Genomic DNA, 21210 nt, shown 5'->3' with positions numbered 1-21210 from the left:
ATATTATTGAGAAAAATACTAAAGTAAATATATCCATATTTGTAACAACATAATTATATTGAAGAAAATATGTTTTTTTAAATATTTATTATGTTAACAAAATATTAATTCATGGTATACATACATAATAGGTTAAAATGTACCTCTTTGTTTATAAAAGCAAGAATAGCATTATAAAAATCTAAATTTCTCATAATCAGCATACATCTATGAGCTAGAAAAATTGCAACTGGGTCTACAATTTTTAGGTAGTTATCTCGTGAGATGGTCACGAATTCTACTCATATTTACAATAAAAAATATTATTTTTGACATAAAAAATAATATTTTTTTATGACGAACCCAAAGATAAAATTCGTTTTACCAAATTTACTCATTAAAATATCTCATAAGAGTTTTTGTGATTTATAAAATAGTTGAATTTATTATATCGAAAGTAACATGTTCTCCCGATGAATTACAAAATCTTTTTAATTTAATGCAATAAAAAAATCTGATAATGTAATAATTTTCTCATGATAAAAAATGTCACGTGGCTTGCATGCTCTATATATATAGAGAGAGGGGAGTAAAAGAAGAGAAACACATAGCAGTTGTTTTGCAGAAAATATCACAAAATCAATGAGGAAGAAGACCCAATGCAGATTCCCTAAACGCGCCATCAACTATTTCTTTGTATGCATGCTTTCCCTTCTCACCGCGCTTCCTGTCTCTCAATCTTTCGACTATGGAGAAGCCCTCTCCAAGAGCCTCCTTTACTTCGAGTCGCAGCGCTCCGGCCGCCTCCCGTACAACCAGAGGGTGCGGTGGCGCCAACACTCCGGCCTCACGGACGGGCTTGAACAAGGGGTATGCTTCGATTGATTACTTTTGATTTTTACAAGTTTATAAGGCCAATGTGGTCTCGGCGGACCGCTTCGGTTGATCGCACTTGTGCAAGTGACTGTGATATGTTGGAACAGGTGGATTTGGTGGGAGGATACTATGATGCCGGCGACAATGTAAAGTTTGGTCTGCCTATGGCTTTTACTGTGACGTTGCTGTCATGGGGCGTGATCGAATTCCGGGAAGAAATCGCGGCGGCAGGGGAACTCCGGCATGCGTTGGAAGCTATCAAGTGGGGAACCGATTATTTCATAAAGGCACACACTCATCCTCATGTCTTGTGGGCGCAGGTGGCTGATTAGTAGATTAATCAATTATGCTCTGCATAGTTAATGAATTAATTTTGATTCATATTCAATTATTGGTATTTTCGAAATGGGATTTCAATCGATTCGAGAATAAATCAAACATTTGTAGTAAAATGTATTGTGAGCAGTAATCCATCCCCCAATCACGCTGGAAAATAAAACTCATTGACCACTTACGATCTCCCTAGATTTTATGCGGGTCCACAATTTTCAAATCTTGTTTCTTTTACTCTGAAGCAACACCCTTTTGCCTTCAAATTTCAGACATAAATTTGGAAGTCTAACGTAAATCAAGTGCCCAATTAGTACCTCGTGCTCTGTGAAAGTCACCAGCCGTTAATTCTAATGTTATACTAGATGTTTGAATGAATATTGATATTGGAACAAATAAAACCATTTTAGAAAACATGGTATTTCAGGTGGGTGATGGTGACACCGATCACCTGTGCTGGCAACGGCCGGAGGACATGACAACTTCGCGGCGAGCTTTCAAGTTGGATGAGGAGAATCCCGGCTCCGATGTGGCGGCAGAAACGGCGGCAGCCATGGCGGCGGCGTCCATTGTGTTTAGGAGAACAAACCCACATTACTCCCACCTTCTCTTGGAACATGCACGACAGGTAAGCTGGTTAATGAGGTTGTTAAGATAGATGGGACTAGCTAAGATTAGGTCACTTAATGTACGTAATCTTGCTAAATGTTATTTAATAATAACATCACATTATAAATCAGTTATTAGGAACATCAGTAGTTCCATCCACTTAACCGGACAAAGACAAGTGGCTATTAACAAATTTACTATGAAAATAATTACTTTAGAAATCCGTCTATGTCGGATCAATGTTTTGCAGCTGTTCGAGTTTAGTGACAAATATAGAGGAAATTATGACAAGAGTATAGAAGGAGCAAAGGGTTACTATTCGTCGGTGAGTGGATACATGGATGAATTGTTGTGGGCAGCATTTTGGCTATACAGAGCCACCGACAATGCTCACAATAATACCAATAATTACTATTTGAATTATGGTATTCAAAACGCCAACTCTCTTGGTGGGATCACTTGGGCCATGACTGAATTCAGCTGGGACGTTAAATATGCTGGCCTCCAAATTCTTGCTTCCATGGTATGATCATTTTCATGTTTTAATTTAGAAACTTGGGTGATATGGGCCAGAATATGGCGGGAGAATCAGCCATAAATACATCAAATTTGAGATATTGGAAAATATCTAAAATTTAACCCTTCTGATCTTTAAGTTCTCTGTTTAAAATAAATGCAGAAGCAGGTCCATGCCAGTTCATTGTGACTTATAAATTCCCCTACTGGAACATTAAATTTGTTCTTTATTAACCATCACCAGTCTCGTTGCATTTACAGGGCATGTGACCCATATTCAAACTAAAAAAAATTCTTCTGCATTTTAAGCTAATTATTAATTATCCCGTCTATCAAATCATAACATATTTAAAAAACTTTTGTACCAACGGAACCAAAGAGGTGACAATCAATGGCATGTTGGAGGAAATGTCATTGAGATTTTTTGAATGTTGATACTACGAAAATCAACAACTCCAAAATTTAATCATTTAGTTACCAACGCTTATTTGTTTATGTGAAGCAGTAATTTCCAATCTTGGATAACAAATCACATTGCTTTGCAGATACCACAGGAAGACAAAAGTGAGGAGCAGAAGCAAATCCTCAAGCAGTACACTTCGAAATCAGAGCACTACCTCTGCGCCTGCCTGAACGAGAACAACTCCACCAACGTGCGACGCACCCCCGGAGGTCTCATGTACACCCGCCGATGGAACAACATGCAGTACGTGTCCACCGCGTTATTCTCCCTCACCCTCATCTCCCACCATCTCCAATCCACCAACCAGAGCCTAAACTGCCACACCGGATCGGTCCCCCCCCACGAAATCCTATCCTTCGTGAGATCACAAGTGGGATACATCTTGGGATCCAATCCCATGGGGTTAAGCTACTTGGTTGGATACGGAGATGCGTACCCCAAGAGGGTCCACCATCGGGGAGCTTCCATGGAGTTGCAGATGGGTACGACGGGGTTCTTGGGGTGCAAGCAGGGGTATGACAACTGGTATGGGCGGCAAGATCCGAATCCGAATGTGCTCGTGGGAGCGCTTGTCGGAGGACCCGATAGCGAGGATGAGTATAGGGATAGAAGAGGTAACTTCATGCAGACGGAGGCGTGCACTTACAACACAGCTCCCTTAGTTGGGGTTTTCGCAAAATTGTATTCATCGGAGAATTCAATGATTTCGAGTGGAGCTAGTTTAGAGTTATCAAGTGTATAGAAATTAATTTAACTGTCTCAAGAAAGATTATTCACTAAAAGATTTTCAGCATATCATTTTGTTTATTTTATATTTTAGATTAGATACGGGTTGGTTGGTTAAATCTGCCGACACTGAAACACCTCACGTGGGGCTCTACATGATGGGTCACCGTTAATTAAGAATTACCTAACGACAGTGGGGAAGGCTCGATCACGATCCCATGTCAACTTAATGTCACCCATGGTGTCTTTCTTTTTTCTTTTTTCAATTTTTTTAATGACACGAGAAGTCACAATCACGATGTATTGTATACGTGTAAACTCTCGGATTGATGTAATAACTTGCAAACCAGATTAGTCAAATAAATCACGTTGGACAAGCTTTATAAGACAAGTTCGTCCAAAAAAATATTGATAGAAAGAATCAAATTCTTAATTATTGATCAAACGTCCACTTACTTTATTAACTCGAATATTCTTAAATATATTTTTTTTTCGATTTAATATAAGGCGGGGAGATCATGTCAAACCAATTACTCGTGTAAATGAGACTTTCGTCCAATACCTTCACGATACTGGGCCTCACCCTTGTATCGGATTCATTTTGAAGAGCACTCAGTTCTCACAACCTCTACAATTCACCAATAAAAAAGAGTCAAGCTCGGCAACGTTGTTTTCGTGTACAAAAGATATATCTGGTCTGATAAAAAATTACACGTGATTAAAAAGTAGACGAATTTCAATTTGGATTCTCATACGAACTACAAATATTTTCAATCAAGTTTTTTTTACAATTTATATAATTTATTGGGCTTATTTTACGATATTTAAATATTTTTTGTATTTTAAAATAGTTTTTAAAAATTAATAACCGAAATTTTTTTCGTCATTGATATCAGCCAGAAAAAAACTGGCCATCCAAAATTGAAAGTAAAATAAAAAGTAATGGGGTGGGCGCTTCACCGGGCGGGACTCACCCGCTTCCTCTCACGTCCGCTTGCAAGGTCTTCGCCTACATGGCCTCAGCCTTTTCCCTCCTATATTAATCCTAAAAGAACTAAACGCCAAAATATTCAAAAATCCCAATTTTCTATAATTTCCACCTTAAGAGTTAAATTATTTGGTAAAAAAAATCGATCTTTTCAATCAGAAATAGCTCTGTGTCATATCCCCATACGTGTGTTATTGCTCGAAGTAAGCCCGTAGAGATGGGAAAATCTGGGAGGGAGATACATACACATGCTTGCAATGACACGTCCAACGCACGTTATGCATAGAGAATCCAAATGTTAAAATTTGATCACAACCTAAACTTTTACTCGCTTGCGCGGCGCCACATTTTATGATTACTTGAAAATCAAAATGTACAAACATTTGCCATCTGCCGTGGATAATGGCCTGAATTGACACAAGTCTTGATAAATCTTTTGGCCAAATCTACCTTAAACAGCCCTAACAAACACTTATTTGTCCAAAATGAACCAAGAATTACAGTTCATGAACGAAGTAACATTATTCAAACCTACTGCATCACCGAATTCCAAACAATGTGCGAATCATTCTCAGCAAATTTACTTATCTTCGCCTCCCTCTTCCTTCTGCCCATACCGACGCTTGAACTTGGCAATCTGCCCGATGCTCTGGGCCATCTGCCGCTTTGCTCGGAAATGGTACACCTTGCCAACCTGGTGAATCTTGGCCATCATCACATTCATCAGCCTCCCGCTTTGGGTCACGTACGATATCCATTGCATCTGTGGGTGAATTCCTTTCTTCATCTTTCCCTCACCTAAATATCACGAACACAGAATCAAGAACTGATTTTAAGATAATTCGAAACGGAGAATTTTAATTGGGCAGGCGAAATACTAAATTCGAGTAAAACTGTAATATTTTTAGTATATCTATGTCCGATTCTTAGCTCGATTTTATTAGGCACTTCAACAAATGCCTGTGCGGCCTTTCATCAAATACTTTCGTGCTATTTGAGACATTAGAATATGCGTCGATGAAACCGAAGCTACAACAATTTAACACGCGAGTATAAAACCGGGAGAGAGTAGATACCTTCGATTCCGAGATTGCTTGCTGTGCGTGTGTGCTAGGGTTTGCTGTCGCCACCGCTTCAAAGTTCCGGAAAAGAACGTATTTGTAATGTACCGCCGTTATGTGACGTTAAATTGGCGATTTCGCGACGTAACGGCCGTTTTACCCTAAAGCCCTAATTGTTTCTGATCCTGTGTGCAAAAGGTGAAAGAAAACGTTTTGTACAGAGAAAAATAAATTATTATTGTTAATTCTTTGAGTAGGTCTCTTGTGAAACAGTCTCACGAATTTTTATCTGGAAACAGGTCAATCCTACCGATATTCACAATAAAAAGTAATACTCTTAGCATAAAAAGTAATATTTTTCATGGAGTAGGTATCTTGTGAGACGGTCTCACGAATCTTTATCTGTGAGACGAGTCATATCGATATTCATAATAAAAATTAATACTCTTAGCATAAAAAATAATATTTTTTCATGGATGACCCAAATAAGAGACTCGTCTCACAAAATACAACCCGTGAGACCGTCTCACACAAATTTTTGCCACAAAAAATTACCTTCAAGAAAGAATATTAGTCTAGCGTGAGAGAATCTCATTAATCTATTTTTGTGAGACGAATCAAGCTAATATATATTTAAAGTGAAAAAAATAATTTTATTATAAAAATCATATTTTTTCATGAATCGAATTAGACGAAAAAAACGGTTGGAGAAGCTAAATGAATCTGGTCGGATTTACCTCTTTCATGGAATGTTCTGACCTTACAGACTACAGTTGACCTCACATGAGAAGCTAAGTATAGGCAGTTGACGTTCATCGTCACGTTAGGGCTGTCAAAGCCATTGGAGTTGGTCAATGTTATTGTTGGAAAAAAATTCGTTGTTTTTGTTTTGTATAATATGATCAATCAAATATCTCACTTGAAAACAAAACAAAAAAGGATCCATTGACATTTTTTTTTTGTAATGAGATGATCGGTCGATTATCTTATATAAATAAATACAAAAAATAACAGATATACAAATATATCGTAGTATAGACTCACCCGATCGTAGATAGAAAATCCTCTCAGTTTTTCAAACTATGAATTATTCTTGATTTTAAAAAAACATGGATTATTCCATGTTTGATTATTCCTGTCATCACCACATGTGAAAAAGTTGGAGGTACTTTTGCAAATAAAAAATATGAGACAAAAAGATTTAAAGATCAATCTGCCAATGGTACAACGAGGAGAAATGTAAAAAATTAGAAGAATCACACCAAATAAACCAGCTTGTATATAAATTATACTTTTTTTAGATAGCTCTTAGTTAATAAATAGTACAGACATAGCTATTGCTTGGAATGCGTCCAAGATTTTTGAATTGGGAATATTTAATTTTATATAAAATGACAGGAAAATTGTTGGAAGAAGACCTTTTATTATTGCATATGGACGGGTTCCAAGAATTGCACCCCAAGACTTGTTAATGGAGATGAGGAAGAGAAGACTTCTTTTTGGTTTATTTCCATTAATTTTCTTGTCTATCCTCCTCCTGATATACACTGATTTGCACAGGGGATATCTATGTGTCAATACATGTAATCATCAAACATCCTGGATTTGTTTTTCTTGTGGTTCTGTTCCATTTCTTTGCTTGTAATCAACTCTGTTAAAATCGATTGAAAATTTCAGGGTTATGGCCGGAATCCGCCTTTCCGAGATGTCAAGTTATGGGAATCAACATAGCAGTTGAAGATGATGATAATGATAATCAAGAGTCGTTCAAAGTCCCTCTGTCGAGACTTGTTAGAGGTTAATGGCTTTCTTGGATCCAAATATTCATGTTATGTGTATGTCCGTCCTTCAATTTTTTATTTCTTTCTGGAGTTTGTTGATTCATGTATGTGTGTATCGAGCAGGAGGAGAAGGAAGAAATCTTGAAACGACGGGATTCGCGTGTCATTCGTCTGAATTCTCTCTACTTTGTGTGGCAAGTCAACCTGTGAGAATTGATACCAGAGGTAGAAATATTACAGTTCACATTCCATCTAATAAGGCAGTTCAAGAAACCAACATTAGGCCATATGGAAGACAAGAAAACAACTTCCTTGGACGCATCAAACCTGTCAAGATCTTGCACGGGAATCACAATCCAGTTCCGGAGTGCGAAGTCATCCACAAAATCCCTGCTCTGATCTTCTCCTCTGCCTACGTTGGAAACACTTTCCACGAATTCAGCGATTTGATCATCCCTTTGTTCCTTACTGCCAACCATTTCAAATCGCGGGTTCTGATCATCCTGGACGATTACAATTCCTCCTTCGTGGAAAAATTCAGACCGGTTTTGTCCAGATTGTCGGATTACGAAGTCATTAATCCAGCTGAAAAAAGGAGCGTTCATTGCTTTCCAGGGTCGATCATTGGCCTGACGTATCACAATGTGCTGACTATAGATCCCGGAAAAGTTCCAGGAAACTACACGATGCCTGATTTTAAACAGTTTCTTAGAGAATCATTCAACCTGAAAAACACCAATATTTACCAGATAAAAATCCCTACTCTACTGCTTCTGTCTCGCGCAAAAACAAGGAGGTTTCTCAACGAAGACGAAATGGTTGCCGTGATCAAAGAACTGGGATTTCGTGTGATCATCGGGAGAGATGAAATGGTAGCAAACATGACTACATTTTCTAGGATTGTCAACTCGTGCAGTGTGCTTGTTGGAGTACATGGAGCCGGTTTGACGAACGAATTATTCCTGCCTGCCGGTGGGGTTACCGTGCAGCTGGAATTGCTGGGCTTGGAATTCGCGTCATCATATTGTTTCGGCAATCCAGCTGCAGCCATGGGCTTGCATTACGTACCGTACAGGATGGAGCCGGAAGAGAGCTCGCTCGTGGAGCTATACGGGCGGCATCATTCGGTGATTGTTAACCCGGGATCAGTGTACGCCAAGGGGTACGAAGAAGTGCAGAAAGTGTATCTCGATCAACCAAATTTGAGGGTGAATGTTGCGAGGTTTAGGGAGAATTCTCTAGTTCGAGCACTTCAATTAGCGAAGGATTCTCAAGTTTTGTAAAAGAATATCAGTCATTCCCAGCTCTAAACGAAAATAGACGAAATTTGTCCCAAGTTTTTGTAAAAGAATATCAGTCCCAATCTGAGAAGAAAATGCATTACGCTTAGGGTGATACTCGTATACATACAAAAAGAATAGAAATAATTTTTTTTTAGTTTTTTATATTTTTGGTCGTCAGTTTCAGTTTTGTATATTTCTATGTTTATCAATTTTAATAATTTTTCATCGAGATTATTGATACGACAATATATACATCGACAAATATCAACATCAAGACAAAAAATTACTAAAGTTATTAAAAAAACAAAAATAACATACCATGTGTAAATACAAGATATCGATTTTTTTTATTTTTTTTTATTTTTTTTTACAATTGGGATGGGGCCGGCCCGGCCGGGAGATCTCTGACACGAGACCAATGTCACTATTTGATGCACTTGGCCAAAAGGTCAACAGCATGATAAATTAAATTTTGATAAACGAAAAAAAAGTAACCTATAAACCTTTTTTTAGTATTATCACAACACACACTCAATTATCTCATTCTTGCCAGATTAACTGGCACCCCGAGTAACCTATAAACTTTAAATATTATAGTAATTGATTTGTCCACTATAAATTTTGTATTTGACTCTCACAAGTTTCTTATTTATATTTTAGTTAAATATTAATTTTAATGATTTATTTTATCAAACTTTAGTTTTAGATATAATGTTTACGATACATTTCACATCAATATTCTTGATGAAAAACGATTAACACTATATATATGAATAATATCTAATTATTATTAAAAAAGACCAACATTGTAAAATAAATAAATATAAAATTGCATTATATATATATGTATATATAATGCATTATATATATATATATGTATATTCAATTATTTGAAGGGAAAACTTTTGTGTAAATCGCAAATTAAAAGAACTCATATATATATTTTTAGTTGTCATATTGTTTTGAAGCAATTAAAATTTGCATGGAATGAATTATCAAGTTAAAGAGTCAAACTCGTGTTTTTAAAACTAACTAATTAGACTTATTTTTTTTAAAAAAAATTAATAATTTAAAATCAATGCACTGAAATGTGAATAAATTAAGAGAAATTAACTGTAAAATGAGTTTGTGTTTTTGGCCGCTCTCTCCCGCCTTCGAAACGCGTGAATCTCTCGGACTTTCATCGTGCAGCTTCCAAATTCAGAATTGTTACGTGAGAATCAAGCTTCCGGAACAATGGAAGAAGTCGACGAAACGGACGTCGAACCTCAGGTGTAATTTTGTCTCTATTTCTTATTTTGTCATTGCTTAGTTCGACAAGTTCTACTGATTTAGCTCGTTTTAGTAAGTTTTATCCAATCGTTACTGCCCCTGATTGAAAAAGTACCATAGTCTGTCACCAACAATTGCTTAATAGGAAATTTGAGGTCTGATAACAATTATGGAGTATCCACAGGGAATATGTTTGCGCAATAACTGGAGATGTGATGATGACCGAGTTGGAGTCATTATGTTTGCTTAAAAAATTCCATTTGTTTTGAATGCAGTGTTTAGCATTTCTGAAGCTAATAATTCCTTACCAAACCTTACTGTGACAGGTCTATATGGCTTGCATCATCCACGGTCGAAGGTAACCCCATTTGAGAACAAATTATTGTATGAGCATTCCACTGATGTACTAATAAAAGGTCCGAGTTATTTTTGTGTTTCCTTATGGATGGAGAAAAATAAGTGATTCGTCCAAATGTTTCCCAGAGTTGGAGTCTCTTATTATGATTCCAGTACCTGTCAACTTAATGTGATGGAATTTTGGGAAGATGGTGACAAAGATTTTCAATTGGTCGATATGGGTACATGAATAAAGAACGTTCTAACATTTTAGTTTCATACATTTTTATGTACTTACCTATGATGGACTCCTGGTACAGTAAAATTTCAAGCCAAACCATGCGTCATTTATACGAGCACTAAGAGTGAAGAATCCTTCTTGGCTGCTTTACAAAGTTCTTCTGGTAAACAACTGTGAAATGATATTTTATGTAACTCTGTTCAGTCATCTGTTTTACCAAGTAATATATGATGACACAGATGGAATGACTGAAGCTCCAACTGTGAAGCTCATTAAAAGTTCATTATTCAGCTATGAGCAAGCATGGCACAGGTCAGACCAGAACTTCATATCTCTGTTTCCATCCATTATTTCAGTATTTATGGAGAATTATCCATAGAGGTGTCATTATCTCTAGAAACTGGCAGCTGCTACGCCAAATGAGCACAGTGACATCTTATAGTCAACTTGGTTGGTCAAGGCATCTCAAATTTATATACCAATAATTCGACCAGTAATTGACAACATCATCCGGTAACTTTATTAATGGAAGTATGTAAAATATGTTTTATCAGGCATAAAACGACTGTTTCTGGCAGTCATACATATCTTTCTACTCGTGCTTCTGTATGTAAGATTCATTAAACTTTTAGCTGATCTAGCTAGCAGTCAAGATTGCAACCCATCATTTTGTCAAATGCATCGAGTACGATGATTTGATTGTTAGATTGGAGAACCCTAATTGATTGCATGGAATACACATGGTTTAAAATCTCACAATTTCTCATATGACATCGAGTTGGTTCCTTGATAAATAAGTATGGGAAAGATCAGGATATTAAGGATCTAGCTTTTGCATTTAGTTCAAATGTTGTCTGATTTACATGCAGTCCATGGTCAATCTTTGCAAGAATCCATCGGTATCTCTATTTTTCCTGTTTCCATATTGTCTAGTTCTTATGATATTTGTTCCTTTTTCTGCGTGAAACAGACTCGTGTACCTGCGAGTTACTGGAATGGAAGAAGGGCTGAATATCAAAGAGAGGGTCTCCTTTGTAAGTTGAACATTTTGTGCTGGAAACCCAAATCTTGTCCTTGTTTCATCTTAATTGTCTATGCCTCTATTTGAGTTGGTATTTGTATTATTTTGTGGTTTAATTTGCCACGTAGAAAGCAGTTAAGGTTTATTTTAGGCCTTTATAACATACAATTTTCCTCAAATTGCTCTTAACTTGAGTTCAGCCACAAAATGCAAAAGATATCTTCTAAATAAAGGAAGAAACTGATATAGTGTAATCCCTAACAACATGGAAACTTCGATCTCAACACTGTTTTCGAAAACCCATGTAATCTTTAAGGGTCTGTCTGGAAGTTGGTGGGGTTTGTCCGCCAATACTGTATTTTTTATTTAGAAGGAATGATGAAGTACAAGACGGCGCTCTTATATTCATTCGGTCCATGATTAATGAAAAAATGGCGATAATATATATGAATTTATGATGAAATGCTTAACAATTTCATGCTTTTGAGTTTAATGCAGTTTTGTATTTGAGGCTGTTGAAATCATGTAAGACAACCGTATAGGAAGAATTATAATCATAGTCACCAATTGGTTTCAGACAACAAAAATTCACAGAACATCATAACTGCTTCCTTTCACTGTTATCAAAAGTTTGAATGCTTGTTATAAAGTTCAGCTTTTTGGTTCAAAACTCCAATTTTTATCTCCGCGGGGAAAGACAGTCCAGTAATATGTATTAAACTCCATATTTGGTATAGCTTAGCTTATGCTAAGAAATAATATGGTCTGTAATTTGTATTTATCTAGTTCTTTCAAACTTTAAAAATAGTAGCAAACTTATTATTTTCATTGGTTTAAATTTATTGATGAGACAGTTTGTTGACCTGTAGCTTAGTTCCATGATGGACATTCGAAGTGATGTTCAAGTTCGTGCGAGTGGGGGACTTCTTGCCATATTGGAAAATGAACGAATAGTGGACACCCTGGAACAGAAAGAAAGTGGGAATGCATCAATCACAATTAATTCACTTTCTGAATGTTCACTGTATCTTTTCTGCGGTCTTAGTTCTTTCTATGTCATGCCATATTTCCAAGCATAGCTTCTTCTGCTATATCTACATTTTTTTCGATTCCCAAACTTAAATTCAATATGCTGAGTTGGACTCTTTAACAAGCAAGTTAAGAAACAATTTTCTCAAAGTTGATTCAGCTGCCCACGAAGCATTGCAAATATTCCAAATTGACAAACATCCAAGCCATATGGGCATTGGTAGAGCAAAGGAAGGGTAAATGCAGATTCACATTCTTTTTCTTTTGTTTAAGATTAATACACAAGCAATATGGGCATTGGCATAACAAAACAATGGTAAATGCTATTGCATCCTCCTGTTCATATGCTAAACAAATGATTTTTGTTATTTTTTACTGCAGATTCTCTGTTTATGGGATGATGAATAAGGTTTTATGGCACTGTCTTCAATTTAATCTTGAACTTTTGCAATGCAAACATAAAAGTTTACACTTATCTTTTTTCCCATTCTTCAGTGTGTAACACCAATTGGCAGACGTCTGTTGAGGTAAGATCATATCCAGGTGTCACGGTATTGCTCCTACAGTGATCTGTCATATCTTTTGAGGGACCTTGATCTAATACTTCTGTTTCCATTAGGAATTGGTTCCTGAAGCCTATACTAGACCTTGACAAGTTGAATAGTCGTCTCGACACTGTATCCTAGTCCCAACATTATTTGTCATTGTAGGATTTTGTGCGTAACTTACTGATATGATTGAATTTAGAAGTTCTTGTCATGATCAAACTATATACTGAAAGCTCGTTGAGAATGATATAAGATGCATATGAAACAGAAACTTGATTTTATATAAACTCTTAAGTTTTTGATGGATTAAAAATGTTATTTGAGTATGAACATTGTATCCTTGTTGGCACTGAGTGAAAAAGTTTCCCTAATGAACCAAGATATCTTTCTTTCTTTGTGCTGAAGAATTGTTGGTTTCTTTGCGTGAAACACTGAAGTCTGTAAAAGATATTCCTCATCTACTCAAGGTACCAGAATCTTCCCTCTGATCTCTTTTCTATAAATATCCCATTGCATTATTATTTCATTTGCATCACTTATTTAAATAAAAAATGATGAATACGTTATTTTTCAGTTCTCTAACCTTTTTCTAGTATTTTTTTCTCCGTTTTCTCTGTTCTTTTTGGTACACGTATTACGTTTTCTATGTTTAATTATTGATTCAATATTTTGGAATTTTCTTCTTGAAGAAAATCAATTCTCCAAGTTCTTTGTGCACAAGTAGTGACTGGACAGCTTTTCTGAAGGTACGGACATTACATTCTTTCAGAAAACAGAGTAACACTTGATAATATATGACGCTGATGGAAATTTGTTTTCACATTTCCGTGATTGCTAATCCCTTATAACCATTACCATTCCTCTTGTCAACTTAACCAGTGAATTTTTTATGCTCAACTTTGGTTCTCTCTTTCACCTTCTTCTTTCTTCTTCTTAGTTACTGTGTAGATTCACGAATCATCTTGGATTTATCAACATTTCAGATAGTTGTCAACATCTTCTTCACAATTACTAAAATCCCTGTTCTCTCAGTTCCCTTGATGTTGACTGCTGATATCAATTGACAAAATATTTTTCTTCTAAAAAAACAAGTATTTTATTTTATAGAGCATGTGTTCACTGCTGCACATCAACAAGATATTTGAAGTTGGAATTTCTGAAACACTTCAAGAACAATTGAAGCATTTGAATGTGGACATAATTGAAAAGGTATGGCTGCTATTAATTGTTTTCTTTGTTGATAACTTTTAAATAAGTTATGGATCATTACGCCCCTTGTAAACTATTGACTTTTTCTTTAGTTTGTTATAATTTTATTACCTCACTGCCTCCATGTTACATTGTAGGCCCATCTTTACATTTCAACCGATGTAGCTTATGTGTATGAATTGGTTAGTTGATTCCTCAATTATTTTTATTTTTGTTATTTTATCCAGTTGAACATGAATTACAGTTTTTTCATTTTTAATAGAGCAATGAGTGAATGTCGACCATCATTATTGCTTCTATCCAATTTTATTCCAAGAATATTTATGCATCACATTTGGTGTTCTAAATGCTGGTACGTTCATGAGATGTCTATGTTTCCCATGACAGATATCAGTTCGGAAACATAAGTTGAAGAAAGGTACAAAATCATGGACGGAGAAAATTGGCTGTCTTATTTAATTAGGTTGATTATGAAATCATTTGGTTGGTGAGATAATAGATGGAACTAAAATAGTTTGTACAAATACTATTTTGGGCATGACCGATGTTCAGTATGGCATTTAGTGCCCAGCTGAAACTCTTTGACATGACGTGAAGAGGTTTGACCTGGGTATTATTCGCAATTGGGTCTGATTGGCTCAACCTAGTTATAAACTTGTGAAAAATGAGTTGGGTTGGTAGTATATAGAAGTGGAAATAAATTAGTGACACTGTCTTTTTTAATGAGAGGAAAGAAGAGGAAGAACGTCTAGAAAAGGTAGAGAAAAAAGATGATTAAATAAAAGGAGGAACAAAGGATAGCCAATTTATTTTTAAAATGGCACAAAAATTACAATCAGGTGAATTGATTTCATACAAACTGGAGAAGCTGTTTAAAGTTTGAAACAAAATAGCATGGGAAATATATGAGCACTTGGCAAGTTATATTGTTTGATTGTTTTCAAGAATCTAGCACCTGCTTTGCATTGAAGTTTTTTTTTTTCCATTCGAAATAAGTTCATGGTACTTTGTAAAAGCACTAGAATATGTTGCAAAGTTCTCCTTGAGATCCGAAATTTTACTGAATTTTATTGCAAGCTTAAACTTACTTTCTACCAAAACCCGGGAGCAGCGTTCCCATCAGCAACTGAGTCCCGTTCCTGTCTATTTACTTTATTTTATTATATTATATTCTCAATTTATTGCTTGCTTAAACTTACTTTCTACCAAACCTTGGGAGCAGCGTTCCCATCAGCATATGAGTCATGTTCCTGTCTATTTACTTTATTTTATTATATTATATTCTCAATTTATTGTAATACCTGAATTTTTTAAAAAATTAGGTATTGGTGAGCTTTGATATTTGTTTATGTCGTATATTATTCATCCAGCAGTTAATAAAATAATGTGTAATTGTTATATTCGGCGACTGATTGTGAAATTTGTAGGTCATTGGTGTTGTGGATGTAAATCGAAGTAAAGATAAAGGTTATGAGACGATTGTAAAAGATGGTTTCTGTGATGAGGTGGGGAAATGTTACAGTTATGGAAGGGATTCGAGGGCTGGGCATTCCCTTTAGGTGATTGCAGTGATTCATGTAACTGGTTAAGCTATGTTTCTTAATGCAGTTAGATGAGCTGAGACAAATATACGAGGAGCTGCCAGACTTTCTGGAAGAGGTGCAATCAAGTGATTTTTTGTGTCAATCATGTTTGATGAATAGTAAAGGAACATCCACATTACATCATGCAATTTTAACTGCAATTGCAGGTTTCATCCCTGGAACTTGCACGGTTACCTCATATGTCTGGGGAGAAATTCATTCCTTGTATTGTGTATATACATCAGATAGGTTGGCTTGGACTTCCATTGTTGTTTCTGATTAAATGGGATTGTGAAACTTTGCTTAGTTCGAGTATTGTTGTTCTCGTCCTTGAGATGGTTTACAATGTGGATGTCAATTCCACATTTTCTGTTTGATAGGTTTTAGTCCTTTCTTTTAGTTTTCTGAAGAACTTGATTTTCCTTTAGGAACTTGATTGCTTTGCTCTCTGCACCGTGCAGAAAATTTACAAAACTTCAGTAGCTTCTTTCCCCTTGATAGCCGAGTCATACCTAAATTTTTATTTTTTTTATTTTTTTGAGTCGGCCATTTAGATTGAATGAATTCGAAAGTGTTTTTGTGTGACCAGCTATATGGCAGGCATCCCCTGGTCTTTAGACTCTTGCTTTTTAGAACACATTCATCATAGATTTGTAACTTTTTGTTTGTTTGTTTTTTTCCCAGAAATATCAACAATGCATAAATTTATACGCTATTCATGGTTCTAATTTTATCAACTGAGTTGCTCACCATCGTAACTTAGAAGATAAAGCGGAAATAAAACTCTGCGAAATTTGCTAGAGTCTCACATCTTTCTTCATAAATGGAAGAAATTTAAATAGCTTTAATTTGTACTAGATGATGTCTTTTCACGCTTTGGAAAGCATATTGCCTCTTTTTTATTTTAATCGAAGTTCAGTTTTTATGAAATACGCAGGATACTTAATGTGCATATTTGAAGAAAAACTTGACGCTAGCATGCTAGAGCAACTTCAGGATTTTGAATTTTCTGTGAGTTACAGTTTATAATCATGCGTTTTATGACTTATCTGTTTCACATCTTGAGCATGAGAGCATCTTATTAACTTCTATGTTTATTTTTGGTGAAATACATAGTTTTCTGATGAAGATGGAGTTTGTAAGAAGTTTTTCTATCGCACTGCAAAGACACGTGAACTAGATAATCTTCTGGGAGATATATATCATAAGATATTGGGTAAGTTAAAAAAGCATTTATTATTAGTTCTCGCTTACTACATTTTTGAGAATCAGCAACCAGAACTTTAGGCATTATGTAGCATCCTGGTTACACCAAATTTGATCTTGTGCTGAAATTACTCTAACAATTTATTTTATGATTTTTTTCCACAATTAAGGCATGCATGTAAGCATTCTTGTTTTCAAAGCATTAGTGAAAATAATCGATTGTCTCTCTTCATTACCATCTATTTTTCCAAGACATGGAGAGAGCACTCACTAGAGACCTTGTCAGTCGGATTCTTCAATTTTCTGTCCCCATTCTTGAGGCTGTTAATTTTGCGGCGGAGCTTGATTGGTAAGTACTTCAATTTCCGGTTGATTCCATTTTCTCGCTCATTTTTTCTTTGAGACCTCCAAATTTTTTATATATTCTTCCTTGTCCTGATTATGATCAAGTTATTATCTAGCTTATCATCATTGGCTTTGGTTGCTCGTCAGAACAATTATGCAAGGCCTATTTTGACTTCAGAAAATATGCTTGATATATTGAAGGGAAGGTCTGGGTCGTTCTGCTATATAAGACACTTTGAATTCTTGTTTGTGTTCATCAGGGAATATTTCTTGAACTTTGTTCTTGCTATCAGGCATGTTTTGCAGGAAATGACTGTAGACACATTTATTCCCAATGATACAAAGATTTTAGATGAAGGTATTTTGCAAAAGCATGCGATCTGAATTCATCAGTTCTAGATATACTCATTGTTTCGGCTGCTAGAGAAAGGTAATAGATATGTTATTCAGGAAGAATCAACATCATCACTGGGCCTAATTATTCAGGGAAAAGTATCTACATAAAGCAGGTTTGTGAGAAAGACCTTCCCATTTCTAGATCAGCTACCACCTATAATTTTCTCTATTTGAAGTTATCTTCATAATTGAATCTTCTAGAACTGCATTTTGTTGCTGTTGTTGAAGCCAAATGGATCATACTTTCTAGCACATTTAATTGATGGCAATCAATAATAAAGTTTTTAGATACCCCATAATAACCCATCTCACATTCTGAAACATTCCACGTTTTGCAGATAATTTTTGCTCGATATTTTAAATGTTGCACGTGCTTGAATATTTTGTGATTGAATTAATTTTCCTTACTTTTCCCAAGAAGTCCAGAAAATATCCAATTCATGTTGCTTTACTTCTTTCATTTCCCTCGTGGTTATTTATAAGTTTGTCTCTGCTTACGAAGGGACGAGACGAGGGATCATGCTTTTAAAAATTATCCAGTCCACATCTTGCAAAACTAATTGCCCAGTTCAAATAAGATGAGTATTAGGAAGAGTGGTGATGTGTGATTTAAGATACCGGAATAGGGATGCCGATTTTTGGTTCTTGATTTTATTTTTCTTGTAGAGATCAGAATTTGTTCGATACAGTTTGGAGCCTTTTTTTGGGGGGTCATATTGGAGGCAATGTTCTTTAATGTGAATTGTCTTGAAATGTAGTTAATACTCGAAAATGTGTACATGTTACATGTTACTAATGCATTTTCTAAAACTCAGGCTGCGTTGATTGTTTTCCTTGCTCACATCGGAAGTTTTGTTCCAGCTGATGCAGCTACCGTGGGCTTGACTGATAGGTCACATATATTAATCCAAGTTTCCAGATTTATTTATGCTTTAATAAGAATGAATACTTATGTCTGTTATAAATAGGATATTTTGTGCGACCGGAAGCAAGTTCATGACAGCTGAACAATCAACATTCATGATTGACCTGCAACAAGTGGGGATGATGCTAAGGTTTGCCACGAGACCACAAAATTCCCATTTTGCTCGCCAAACACCTGTTTCAATATTTATCCATGTTTTGAAATATCTTTATATACTCTAGGCATGCAAGTTCGCGATCTCTGTGTCTAGTGGATGAATTTGGAAAAGGAACCCTTTCTGAAGGTCAGTTGCTTCCATAATGCAGTTCTTTATGTTGATACTTACCGTGTCTAATGTTTCTTAAATATCAATTTCAGATGGCATTGGTCTCCTCGGTGGAATTATAAATTATTTTGCCTCATATGATAACCCTCCAAAGGTTTACTGTTGATACTGCTTCTAGATATAAACTCCAAGTAATTCCGCATATACATAACATCATGGGAAAATATTGCTTCAGATATTGTCTTCAGTCAGTTCAGTGCTACCAGGACTATGTTGCATGTTCTTATAGCTATTTTGCATACTGCCTGTAGAAGTGTTGTTATATGACTTCTGTTTCACCATATAATATAAAACATTTTGTTCAATCCCATGAAAAAAACAAGGTCTTCTACATTTTGATATTGTCAAATCTCACATAGGATTGAATCTGCTTCCTAAGTATTATAGTGACGGTAACTTTGTGGTTCAAATATTTGAAATTGTACAGTATGTCAAACATAGCAGTTTGGTTTTTGTGCCACACAGGCTAGATGCAATTGCTACTAGAACAGACCAACCAACACAGCACATACTCAATAAAGCTTTGCAATGATCTCTCTCATTTTTATGTGCATGTTTGTTTACTCTACTTTTGTTTCTGTAGGCTGTAATTGTAGGAGTGAGTGCGTAAGTTTGATAACCGACAGTTTTCGACCAAGTTTGTGCATGAATTCACATCAGATTCCCATCCGATTTCATGAAGGCCTTTTTTTCTTGGAAGTCGATGTATTTGTCTGCTGACAACTATCCTATATGCAAATCTTCGCTTTTCTGCAGGTCTTGCTCTCCACTCACCTAAGTGAGATATTTGATGATGGTTATTTAATGGAGGTAGCATTTATTGGGGCCCTTGGATTACATAGGCAGTTATTTTGACCTCTGCTTCTCTGTATAGCCCTATTGTTAAATCATCACCATTTCATATCTGCAGACGGACAGGATCAAGTATTACACCATGAGTGTCCTTAGCCCACACGAGAGATGTACAGATGTTGAAAACATTGTATTTTTATATAGGTATGTATTGCATTTTTCATTGTTATATTAACTACCACAAGTGTCAGATCTCAAATTAGGAGGTGTGGACTACCCATAAATATGGATCTTGTTTCATCATTGCTTTTTTATGTAATGGAACCTTGATCATTAGTACATGCTTCACATATGTCAGTATTTAACATTTCCAAAGCATTTTAAACATCTGATCCCCACTTTTAGCTTTAACCATTGATGCCACAACCCTTTCTCTGTCGTTTACCCTCTCATTTTTAAGTAGATGGAAACACAAATAGACTATATCTGGGTTTGATGATTTTACTAATTGTTTATGTCATTGTATGTGTGACTGCGGTGATTGTATTTTAATATGACATACTGCTTTTAAATTGATAGGTTGGTTCCCGGGCGTGCACTTCTTAGTTACGGTGAGTAAGAACCTTCCATTTTTCCATCGAGAGAGGCTTATGTTTGCTTCTTCAAAATCACTTGCAATGTTTTGTCTTGCAGGACTACACTGTGCAATACTAGCTGGTACGTTTTGACTACGATGTTGAGATATTTGCAAGCATATGTTACATTCGGAAATAGGATTATGACCCGAAGTATTAGGAAGTTTTTGGGGTCGTTTTCCGATTGGTGGGAGACATCTATATTCCGTAATATCTCGGGGGCTCCTTCAATTACTTTGAGTTCCCTTGTGCCTTCAATTTGCGTAGGAGTCCCTGAGGAAATTATTAAGAGAGCAACATGTCTACTTGATTCCAATGGAAATAACAAGAATGTGGAAAGGCTTTGTCATGACAATATTTCTGCTCAAGATCAGCAATACAAGGTGCACAATGTCTTTTCATTTTTACAATACTTGGAGGGCAGTATTTTTACCTACATATTGTTTTACAGGAGGCTGTGGAGAAGCTACTAGCTTTTGATACTTCAAATGGGGATTTGCGTCTTTTCTTTGAAGAAATATTTCCTTGTCACCACTAAAACCTTGACTTTTAACGAATGTGTATAATTTTAATTTGGTTTGTGACAAGTATTTTGCTTTATGGTATGTGACATGAGACTATGCGTTTGGATTAATTTTATCAGCTGTGTTGTAAAATGTTATGAAGTAAATGAGCAAAAGTTTTCGGAAGATCATTAGCTGAGAAATAATTTGATAATGGCTGAAGTTTTCAGAA

General features: G+C 35.8%; 4 protein-coding genes across 10 annotated transcripts; 3 read left to right on the top strand and 1 right to left on the bottom strand.

Annotated features, from left to right (window-relative positions):
- The first annotated feature begins 583 nt into the window (after window positions 1–583).
- On the top strand, window positions 584–3564 carry LOC142555773 (endoglucanase 11-like). Its single transcript, XM_075666862.1, has 5 exons — window positions 584–849; window positions 963–1175; window positions 1613–1813; window positions 2045–2317; window positions 2856–3564. Exons 1-5 carry the CDS (start codon window positions 622–624, stop codon window positions 3513–3515), a joined length of 1575 nt encoding a protein of 524 aa, XP_075522977.1. The 5' UTR covers window positions 584–621; the 3' UTR covers window positions 3516–3564.
- A 1240-nt stretch (window positions 3565–4804) lies between these two features.
- On the bottom strand, window positions 4805–5777 carry LOC142556687 (uncharacterized). 2 transcript variants are annotated; one of them, XR_012822669.1, is made up of 2 exons: window positions 5564–5777; window positions 4805–5285 (listed from the first exon to the last, which is right to left on the bottom strand). XR_012822669.1 is itself a non-coding variant. In XM_075668170.1 (2 exons), the coding sequence occupies exon 2, from the start codon at window positions 5272–5274 to the stop codon at window positions 5068–5070; it is 207 nt and encodes a 68-aa protein (XP_075524285.1). In that variant the 5' UTR covers window positions 5275–5313; window positions 5564–5763; the 3' UTR covers window positions 4805–5067. The 2 variants fall into 2 exon arrangements, 1 of the variants encoding a protein (XP_075524285.1); XM_075668170.1 differs by having other exon boundaries at window positions 4805–5313; window positions 5564–5763.
- Window positions 5778–6937: 1160 nt separating this feature from the next.
- On the top strand, window positions 6938–8730 carry LOC142556686 (alpha-1,3-arabinosyltransferase XAT3-like). The gene is made up of 3 exons (XM_075668169.1): window positions 6938–7131; window positions 7226–7345; window positions 7453–8730. Exons 1-3 carry the CDS (start codon window positions 7020–7022, stop codon window positions 8610–8612), a joined length of 1392 nt encoding a protein of 463 aa, XP_075524284.1. The 5' UTR covers window positions 6938–7019; the 3' UTR covers window positions 8613–8730.
- A 1008-nt stretch (window positions 8731–9738) lies between these two features.
- Window positions 9739–21158, top strand: LOC142555771 (DNA mismatch repair protein MSH5). 6 transcript variants are annotated; one of them, XM_075666857.1, is made up of 34 exons: window positions 9739–9884; window positions 10211–10242; window positions 10368–10462; window positions 10541–10624; window positions 10701–10773; window positions 11432–11495; window positions 12352–12506; window positions 12646–12747; window positions 12893–12920; window positions 13007–13038; window positions 13131–13188; window positions 13440–13526; window positions 13749–13805; window positions 14167–14268; window positions 14406–14450; window positions 15696–15773; window positions 15877–15927; window positions 16019–16100; window positions 16789–16862; window positions 16968–17067; window positions 17310–17406; window positions 17519–17608; window positions 17696–17760; window positions 17853–17911; window positions 18614–18690; window positions 18767–18853; window positions 18945–19006; window positions 19081–19142; window positions 19805–19858; window positions 19959–20044; window positions 20420–20451; window positions 20534–20557; window positions 20743–20858; window positions 20927–21158. In XM_075666857.1, the coding sequence occupies exons 1-34, from the start codon at window positions 9849–9851 to the stop codon at window positions 21011–21013; spliced, it is 2433 nt and encodes an 810-aa protein (XP_075522972.1). In that variant the 5' UTR covers window positions 9739–9848; the 3' UTR covers window positions 21014–21158. The 6 variants fall into 6 exon arrangements, 5 of the variants coding, with proteins under 5 accessions (XP_075522972.1, XP_075522973.1, XP_075522975.1 ...); XM_075666858.1 differs by lacking the exon at window positions 14406–14450; XM_075666859.1 differs by lacking the exon at window positions 9739–9884 and having other exon boundaries at window positions 10211–10300.
- Window positions 21159–21210: the final 52 nt, after the last annotated feature.

This window comes from Primulina tabacum, chromosome 9 (assembly GCF_025594145.1).
Source record: "Primulina tabacum isolate GXHZ01 chromosome 9, ASM2559414v2, whole genome shotgun sequence".
Classification (NCBI taxonomy): domain Eukaryota; kingdom Viridiplantae; phylum Streptophyta; class Magnoliopsida; order Lamiales; family Gesneriaceae; genus Primulina; species Primulina tabacum.
This window is presented reverse-complemented; position numbering and strand designations above follow the sequence as displayed.